This window comes from Odontesthes bonariensis, chromosome 3 (assembly GCF_027942865.1).
Source record: "Odontesthes bonariensis isolate fOdoBon6 chromosome 3, fOdoBon6.hap1, whole genome shotgun sequence".
Classification (NCBI taxonomy): Eukaryota; Metazoa; Chordata; class Actinopteri; order Atheriniformes; family Atherinopsidae; genus Odontesthes; species Odontesthes bonariensis.
Window position 1 is genome coordinate 18,767,709 of NC_134508.1, and position 9,734 is coordinate 18,777,442.

The window sequence follows — 9,734 nt, forward strand, 5'->3', positions numbered from 1 at the left end:
ATTTCTCCGTATGCACTTTAGATATATATTTTTACATTTTAAACATACTGCTCATTTGTGCATCTGCTCAAAACTGCTATTGGCACACTTAATTACTGCACAACTGCACATTTTGTTGTATATATGTAATACGACAGTTTTTACTTGAATCTTATTGTGTAATTACTATTCTAAAGGTTGAATTTTATACCTTTATTTATACTACTACTCAATAGTAGGTGCTTTTATGTTTATATTTATCTAGGTTAGTTTATTTTACGTTTATTTCATCGTCTCAGGTGTAAATGCTGCTACTGCAAAGAAATTTCCCAGTTTGGGATAAATAAAGTATTTCTATTCTATTCTATTGCTTACTTTTATCACAAGATCTGGCAAAACCTGATCCAGTGGAGTTCTGCTCCAAAAGAGAAGGCGGTGATAAAAAGAAGACAAAGCTTTAGTGCAAAGGGGGGGGACATGAGAAGGCAAATCCTCTTTGTTTTAAGGGATTTGGATGTAGTTAAGACTCTGAACAGACGGCTGTAGGGAGACATATTGTGAACATGAGTCATTATGTCAACTATGTCCGGCTCTGTAACATGTACATGGGAATAGAAATAAAACATCCTGTCTGCGCTCCTGAGAGTTGAACATCGGTATCCTGAATATAAGGCCTAGTTACAACCCACCTAACCAATGTCCAAATGTTAATTTGGCAGTTAATCATCAAGGGTTTTATCACGCAATAATCATACAAGTACAAATACATCAACAAGTTAGCTTCTTTTTTTTTTAACAAAATTTTGCTTAGGTTGTGCAGAGAAACTACTTGGTTAAATTCAGAGCACCATATGTGTGAAATTAAAAAAAATAGCAATCTACACCAATATGCAACAAGCTTCAGAGCTTGTTTCAGACTTATTAAGATTGCCTCAAAGCTGTCTCGAAGAGACTATTGATGGTCTTGAGGGATGCCACAATTCTGAAAGTATTTGGTAGAAATGAGAACAGTCTGGACTGAGATTCCCTTGTATGTAGAGGCAGCAGGAATAGATCGTGTTCCAGAGAGGGAAGCAATGGTTGTTATATGTTCTGATGTGTTATGTTGTATATGTCGCTCGAGCACACATCATTTACACGTGAATGACTGAAATTGCTGTGCTCCTGACTTTTTATGAGAATTTTGTGTTTCTTAGAGGAAAGTTCATAATGATAATGATAGAAAAAAAAATTGCTAATAGTGTGTTCTTCAGTGTGGAAACACTCATATGACTCATATGTTTCCTCTCTGCCACTTGTAGCAGGGGTTGGTTGAGTTGAAATATAAATAGCACATAGAAGTTAAACTCTTCAATCTTCAGTCATACGTTTTTCCACATAAGTAATGTTTCCATGTGTTTCCAGGCTTTCAATGAATTTCAGTTCCACACACGTAAGGTCCAGGCACTTCATCAGCATGTGTAAATCTAATTATTTAGTCAATATAAAGACAAGTCCTCTGAGTGACATGGCAGAAGTTTGTCCAGAGAGAAAAGAAGGCAGATAAACATATGCAGGAATTGTTCAAATAGATTTGATATCTTACAACCGGTTAAATGGAGGATAAAAGTAAGTGAAAAAACAAACAAAAAAAAAAACAAGAGACATGTCCAGATGGAGTGAAGTCGAGCTGGAGAGAAGATTCAGAGGCAGGAAGAGGCCCACACCGAGACCAGACAGACATCCTAAGAAGACTGTCACACATGTTTTCATTTAACTCTTTACAAGATGTAAGTTTGTTGAAGAAGAATGGAGCAAGCTGGATCCACCCAGCTGCTAAACATATTGCCCATAGCCATATGAAAATACTGCCCATGACTTACAGTTTAATTTACTTTTATGACAAAGGTATGTATAGAATTGTTTCCACGGGTTCTTAAATGGGGCACGAAAGGACAAAACAGGACTAAAGGTTGTTCCTTCCTGTAATTGATGTAGCTGATGTAGTTGCATATTTGAACTGGTGATCTTTTTTTTTGTAAGTTGCTCCATTTGTAGCTCTGTGCTGACAAATTATTTCCTCTACTCCAGCATCCTTCTTACTGACTGCTGCAATGTTCCAATAACTCTCTGCAAAAGATTGACAATTCAGAAATATAGACCCCTTCTGCCACTCACCAAATAGATGCCTGAAGTGTGGCTTTGGGTCGCCTGCTGACAGCAAACCTGTAAACATCCCCGAACACAGTGATGAACACATGACTGAATGTATCATTTACATCACATGTGTGATGTGGTTCTGAGGATTGACTCTGATTTTTACCATAATAAACAGTGCAAGTTATCAACGGGATTCATCAAAATTGTTTGTGTTGGGTATTGTGTCATTTCTGTAGCAGTATGTCACTGGAATACACACACTAAGGTTTTAGAATAAAATGTCAGCATGATGGACATCCTCAAAAATCCAGTATTGTGCATATCCAGGTCACAGTTTTATAAAATGCAACAGAAAAAAAATAAGGTTTTACATGTTTGCTGATACAGTTTTACTGTCTGCTCAATACATGTGTATTCCATGTTTGTATTTGGTATCAAGGCCATCACATGAGAAACCACAATGATCTGTTACATATAATTTTTTTTTTAAATGTATGTCTATCTCTGCATCTATAAAACCAGTCAAAATGTGTTGGAAAAAACTGGAATATTTGATATCAGAAAAAATCCAATAAATGCCATGATGATAGATTACTTTCTTCCTCCTTTTCCTCTAAAATCTCAAATTACTCCGTCATTAGTCCTTCGCTCTACATAACCTGTTCTCTTCTATAGCTAATATTGGATTACAGAGCAAAGTGTGGGCTGTTTTATAGAATTATCTTTTATAGAATAGCTTTAGTACTCGTTGACTTATTAGCTTTACAAATTAACTTTTTGAGTTGCCTTTCATGTTGTTTATAAGGGTATTCAATTACAAAAAAAATCATTTTGATAAAGCCCAAATGCAGTTATTGCACTGGCATCATAAAGCATAAGCCTCGGAGACACACATTTTGTGTTGTAATGTTCTGTTCAAAATGTTACACCGATACACGATGTGTCGCATTTGTTGAGCTTTTCTGTCTTGAATGCAAAAAGAAAAAGAAAAAAAGAAAAACAAGGGGCCTACCTACTGTTAGAAAGAGCGAGGCTCAGCTGAAAAGAGGAGAGTGAGGTACTGAGTGTGCTGCACACAGATGGGAACAATCTCTCAAACCCTCTGCATCTCACATCGTTCACATGTCGGGGTGCTGTTGGCCACTCCTGAACAAACACAATGGGGTGCAGGCCATTGGATAAGGGGGTGGAAGTAACCAGCAGCAACAGAACAGACCGAGGGGTGGAGTGAGGGCTGGCAAAAGGGAAAGGAGAGCAGGGAGTAAAGGGAAGCTTTTACAGTGTTTGCAGGAGTCCCCTCCAATCCTGAGCGCACTCAGAGAGAGAGGATAAAGAGGGCCAGTCTCTCTGATCAGGTAAGACTGTGTGTACATGCATGTGTGTGAGCATGTGTTTTTCTATGAGACCTTAGACAAGATGAATGCAGACAATTATGGTAGTTATATTTGTTTACCGTTGATTCTACTTAACTCTCATTTAGTTTAGATATGTAAAGCACACACTTACATACAGACACATCATGATTTAACTGCCTGAGCTGCTGCAGCAAATATCTTAAAGGGACTACAAGACATAGTAATACAAGTTAAAAATATTTTTTTCAGTGGAGTTCTGGAATAAAACTATTTTTTGTGGATTTTGTGCATTTTTGAGGATTTTCCCTCTCCTGAGCAGCAGTGAAAGTCATTTGTTAAACTGCCTTTTAGCCCAGGTTTTTTTTCTTTTACGTTTCCTTCATCCCAGCTTCCCTGTGGATTAAGACTTCTGAGAATGTGCCTCTCTGCAGGTTGGTACATTTCCAAAACAAAGTCAGCGCCTTTGACTGTTCACTTAACCTCGGCAGGATAGCAGTAAAACTCAAGTTTAGGCTTGTAGGAAAAACATTCTTGAAGAATGATGGTTTATTCCCAAGATGCATGTTCAACATATCTTTCACCCTTTGACGGTTTAGTCAATATTTTCTCATTTATTCTTGGAAAATTGTCAACCTCAATAGTGCAGAATGTCAGCGAAGAACCTGCCCTTAAAGCATAAATAGACAATAGCTGCATCAGTATGTTACTCTGAGATGTTGTAACCCTGTAAACGAAGCCATTTTGTCAGTTTGAGGTTACTTTTATTTGTTACTTTTACCACTGCTGTGTCCTCCCCATTAGACTCCTGTGGAGATTTGTGTGACCATGGCCATGCGTCTGGAGATTTTGGTTTTCTTGTCTGCCCTGCTTCCACTCTGTCTGTCGCATGGATTGGACCCTTTAGGCTGGCTGTTTCAACGGCAGAGCTACGGACACTATTTTGGCTCCCTGCAAGCAGACTCAGCAGGAGGGGCCTGTCCTGACGAGTGTGACTGCCCCCCTTCCTACCCTGTTGCCATGTACTGTGATGGGAGGGGCTTGACAGCCATGCCAACCATTCCTTCTCGCATTAAGTACCTATACCTCCAAAATAATGCCATCACAGCTGTGCCTGACTCAGCTCTAGCCAATGCAACTAATTTGGTGTGGCTGATGATGCATCACAACCAGCTGACATCTGATGGCATTGGCAAGGTAATATAGCACATATAGGTATATCCAGACATTAGCTCGGCAGTGATGCTTGTGTAAACAGTTGACAGATGGCTGGCAGATGTCCAGGCTGTGTCTTTTTAGTTTGATTGTTTTATGAGTTAGTGAGGAAAAGTGATTTTGGGGAGAAATTTGAAAAGCTTTCCTTTGTCCTTGAGTCCAATTTCAGAAGCTTAAACATGTCTACTCTGCAAACAATAGTTCTCACAGTGAAAATGAACAGACATATCCAAAAGGAGATTTTTTGACATTTCCAGCACAATCCAAGTAAAACTGTGCTACAACTTTTAATTCACATGCTAATGTGTAATTAGGTGCCTAGCTGAGGTACATTATACTATATGTATATACTTCCTCTGTGCCACTGCTAGCAATATTTAATGTTTAAAGCTAAGATAAGAGCTTCTCTAGTTTGTCCTTCTCTTCCTTGTCAGTAGCTCAGCCTGCAAACACCAACATGCTCCTCTATCTAATTAGAGAGCATTTCAGAGATTCTTATCAAAGGTTTCTGTACTTTAATCGCATAGAAATAACCTAAATGAATGTATGAGATTAGCATGCCTGTTCTTGCTGGAATGATGCACATGTTGATGAGTTCTCCTCATAAATGTTTAGGTATTTTTGAAGTTGGAAGGGCTGGAGCGTTTATATCTACAACACAACAACTTGACAAGCATTCCTCCAAACCTTCCTCGCACCTTGCGAGACCTGAGGTTCAACCACAACAAGATTGAAAAGGTGATGTCTTTCACTGTTTTCTTTATTCATGCACTCTCTGTTCTTTCTTCTCTTTTTTGGATGTACACCAGGAGAGACATTAGACTTTAAAATCATTGCCACTGTTGTCTAGGTAACACCTGCAGACCTTGAGGGAATGGATAACCTCACTATCCTTTATCTTCACGACAATGCTGTCACAGATATGGGCACATCCCTGAAGGCACTGAAATCCCTCACACTGCTTGACATTAGTAGTAACAAACTGACAAAGGTATTTGTGTATCTATGTGTTTGCAGAATGCTCCACTAAGCAAATGTTATTCTGAGTAAAGATTGCTCATTTTCATTAACTGTTCCAGGTCCCTGATGCTTTCCCTGAAGATCTGCATCAGCTCTATATGGAGTTCAACTCCATTGCTTCCCTACCTGAGAGCTTCCTGGGTGGTTTAGCTCAGTTGCAGTATGTCAGGTTGGCCCACAACCAGCTTACAGACAAGGGAATCCCCCCCAACACTTTTAATGTGAGTGGGCTAGTGGAGCTGGACCTGAGCTTCAACAAACTGGAAAGAATCCCTTCTATCAGCACCACACTTCAGCATCTTTATCTGCAAGCCAATCAGATCAAAGGTAAGGAGCGTACGCGTATCTGTGCACACATCTTTTCAGAAAATGATTCAATAAAAGATTGTAAAACAACTCTACACTATTATACACTACTTCCTGCTAAATTCAAACAGTTTGGGCTATTTCACATGTACAATGTCAGAATTGTTCTTGAAATATAATCTTACAGATACTACTTTTTAACTCAGGATAATTGGCAGAAGTAGTTTTTTGTGCCTGTAGATGGTGCTGAGATGTTTGGATTAGTTTTCCTGGAGTAATTTGGGAAGGCTTGTTGTGATGCTGCTGCACAGTTTGTATCCATAAAAAAATCAATCGTAATAAATCATCATCATCTGCTCTCTGTTCTGTGACTTTAGAGTTCACCATGGGCAGTTTCTGCAGCATCATAGATGTGACAAATTTCTCCAAACTGCGAACACTGCGACTAGAAGGCAATGAAATCAGTCGTCAGGACATCCCCTCAGACTCAGCCCTCTGCCTGCGCCAGGCCTCCAGCATCGATATCTAACCGCGCATGTCACACAATTTACTGCAGTTACAAATACAACTCAGTTTGCAACATGCACAGAGAGTGTGACATGTGTCGAAACCAAATCACAGCAGGGCCGATAATACAATGTGATGCTGACTTGTGCAGATGTGAAACTTTACCAGATATTTCTTCTTTATTACTGAAAAGTCAGGAACATTTTGCGAATAAGACCATTGTTCTCAGTTAGATGTATCTGGTTTAATTGAGGTGCATTAGCCTTTGGTATAAAAGAAAAACAGCATATACACTTAATAAGCTGTGAAATTAACATGACAGTTCTGTGACCCTGGTTCTTATCACACTTTGCTGTGAGGATCAATGACCTTTGTAATCAATGTTTTTATTATGTTTGATACTTTAAATTTTTTCTTTGTCTATCTTCTCCCATGTCCTATTGTTTGATCTAATGAAGAGATAATAAGCATTCTGTATCGTGTATAATGTGAATTATATAATTACAAGTGAAAGCTTTTAGGTATCAGAGTACTATAGAGTCTTACAACGATGTTGCACATGACATTGTCTTTGTAATGTGATGGCTGTGACTTCTTGCAACTGTTGAAGTTCCTCTTTTTGCACCATTTATTAGAGAAAAAGAAGATAACTTTCTCATGTGAAAAAAACTCTGACCATCATGTACCGTAGCAAATCAGATTGAAAGAGATCTTTACTGTAGGTGTATGAGTTATGATTAATGAGTTTCTGTATGCATCAGATAGACTGAATATCATTTTTATCTTATTGACAACTGGTTTTCATTCATGAGCCAAATAAATAAAAGACTGTATTATTTTCAAAAAGAAGATCTGTGTATTATTTTGTGCTACTTTCAATGCATCAATGGCTCAAGTGCAACTCAATTTGCTCAGGAAAGAGTCAATGATCAAGTCGATTTGTATTGATGTTTTGCTTCTGTTGAATTCATACATGTAAAGTTAATTAAAAGCAAAGGAAATTGATTTAATCCACTCAATGAATTTGTACTCCATATAAAAAAATTTGTTAATGCTACACCTGATGTGTGGTTTCAAATATTAGATTGAGATGATGTATTTTCTGCAACATAGTGGACAGGATGTGGTGGTGCATCCTTTATCGATGCTGAACTCAAGGTGCGTAGAAAGAACAGGTTCTCTGATAGAGAACGAACATGACAGAACAAAGCTTGAGGGATGATGATGGCACAGAGGCGTAAATTAAAAGCAACAATCCAAAAGAGAAAAGAAAGAGGCATTCTCAAAATGTCAATTTTAGCATTTTTTTCCGAACAGTCACACTGAGGGAGGAGTTGTGTTCAAGGCAAAGAGTGCTCTTTGTTCACATTCTTTCATCTTCAACTCTAAACCTGATTACACAACACTTTCGTGGCACAGTCTGTTTCCTTATTTTCATCCATACTTTTGATTCATTTCAATCTCAAACCCTACAGTTTCATCAGAAAGAAGCAACCGTGGCTAATTTCCTCTTGTCCAGTGTCATTCACCAGCATGTTGACAGTGTCAGATCTAAACACAGTTCAACTATTTCTCTCCTTTGTAGCACCTCCAAATGATTGTTCTGGGAACAGGAACAACATATAGCCCCTTGATAATAAGCTCTTTATAGCTATCGAGATGTTTGACCATGCAATGGAGTTGTGTACATTTGTTTAATTTTCTTCATCTGAACTATGATACAATATTACATCAGAGCCAAACTCTGAGTGTGTTACTGACCATTGGCTGGATGGCCAGAGGATTCAGAAACTATTTTTATAGTATTAGTCATAATATTTTTTTTACAGCAGATTGTCATAAGAGATGATGTGGATTATATGCTTGTGGTGATTAACTCCTAGTCAAACGTCACTGACCAAATGAACCAAAAATAACATTATGGAAAGACCACGGGACACAGATCAGAGATAAACATATCACCCTGTCTGAGTAACTTCCAAGAGGGGATGGTGCTATTTGCTCAAAAAGTTCAAAAGTTACAGGCTCAATCAATTTATCATTCTGTTAGTCAATAAAAGAAGTGTTAGCACAACAACTCCCTTTATGTTCCTATCATCACCAAATTCATCATCTTCAAGCAAAGCAGTCCGGGACATTTGTTTATTTTTCATTTATGGAGAATTAGCCTTTTTTAAATGTCTTAGAATGTAATCTGAGTTTTAAAAAAGTAATTGATGCAAAGTCTCCATCTGGATATCTCTTATTTAGTATCACAATATGTGCTGGGTAGCTTAGAAGACGCAGCATCAAAGTCATTGGACCAAAACAATGAAGTAGTAGGTTGTAGCAGCCATACTTCAGTGGTCACTGAGGTAATTAGATGGGGTGCAGCTCAATTGTCACAATACTGTCCATTAGCAAGTGTAAAAAAAAAACTATTCTGACAATCATCGAACAAACACAGAAAAATAATTGAGACCATCTGCGGATGAGAAATCCCACCAGAGGTGACGGCTGTGAATTCTCTGACTGCACCTATAACAAATCTGGCCATTTTTTATTTTTTCCCACACTGACTACATCTGTTATGTTTGTGATCACACTGACAAAATCTGCGCACAGAAACACGTGTACAATTACCTTTGGGACAGTTCGAGTTGATGTCTCCAAGACCACATTTTAAAAGTGGAAATAGGCCAGTAGTTTTGCCCAATCCTTGGTTTTCTAATAAGCCATCATTTTTAACCTAAATACACACATCCAGACCATCTTCCACCACAACGGGTGTCACCAAGATACCATTTACCACGTAGACACACACATACATACATAAACAAATAGACACACTAGGTGAAAATAATATTATTAACCTGACTGTATTAGTTAAACTTGGCTGATAAAACTTGAGTCAAAAGAGGATTGTTTCAGGACAGTGCAGTGGCTGAAATGTGAGGTTTTTTTAGGCAAACTTCTGGGATGACACGAAACACCGTAGCTTCCACTGTTTTGCTACCAATCGCATCCATCACACTCACAGAAGATAAAAATATTTGCCAACATTAGTGAAACATTACCACATGAGGAATTAAAAAATTATTCTAAACAACCACATCGAATATATGAGGTGCATGAGTTTTCTGATTTGTTGCATGTTGATGTATTTGACACTTTATCGTAACAGAGATAGCACATGAAGTAATCTGATCTGGTGTAGAGCAAAGATCTTTGTCTCCT

General features: G+C 38.2%; 1 protein-coding gene across 2 annotated transcripts; it reads left to right on the plus strand.

The window, feature by feature from the left end:
• The first annotated feature begins 3,268 nt into the window (after nucleotides 1–3,268).
• On the plus strand, nucleotides 3,269–7,367 carry fmoda (fibromodulin a). Of its 2 annotated transcripts, XM_075462074.1 has the most exons (7): nucleotides 3,269–3,473; nucleotides 3,862–3,904; nucleotides 4,275–4,667; nucleotides 5,301–5,423; nucleotides 5,536–5,676; nucleotides 5,765–6,032; nucleotides 6,389–7,367. In XM_075462074.1, the coding sequence occupies exons 3-7, from the start codon at nucleotides 4,299–4,301 to the stop codon at nucleotides 6,538–6,540; spliced, it is 1,053 nt and encodes a 350-aa protein (XP_075318189.1). In that variant the 5' UTR covers nucleotides 3,269–3,473; nucleotides 3,862–3,904; nucleotides 4,275–4,298; the 3' UTR covers nucleotides 6,541–7,367. The 2 variants fall into 2 exon arrangements, with proteins under 2 accessions (XP_075318189.1, XP_075318188.1); XM_075462073.1 differs by lacking the exon at nucleotides 3,862–3,904.
• The last annotated feature ends 2,367 nt before the right edge of the window (nucleotides 7,368–9,734 follow it).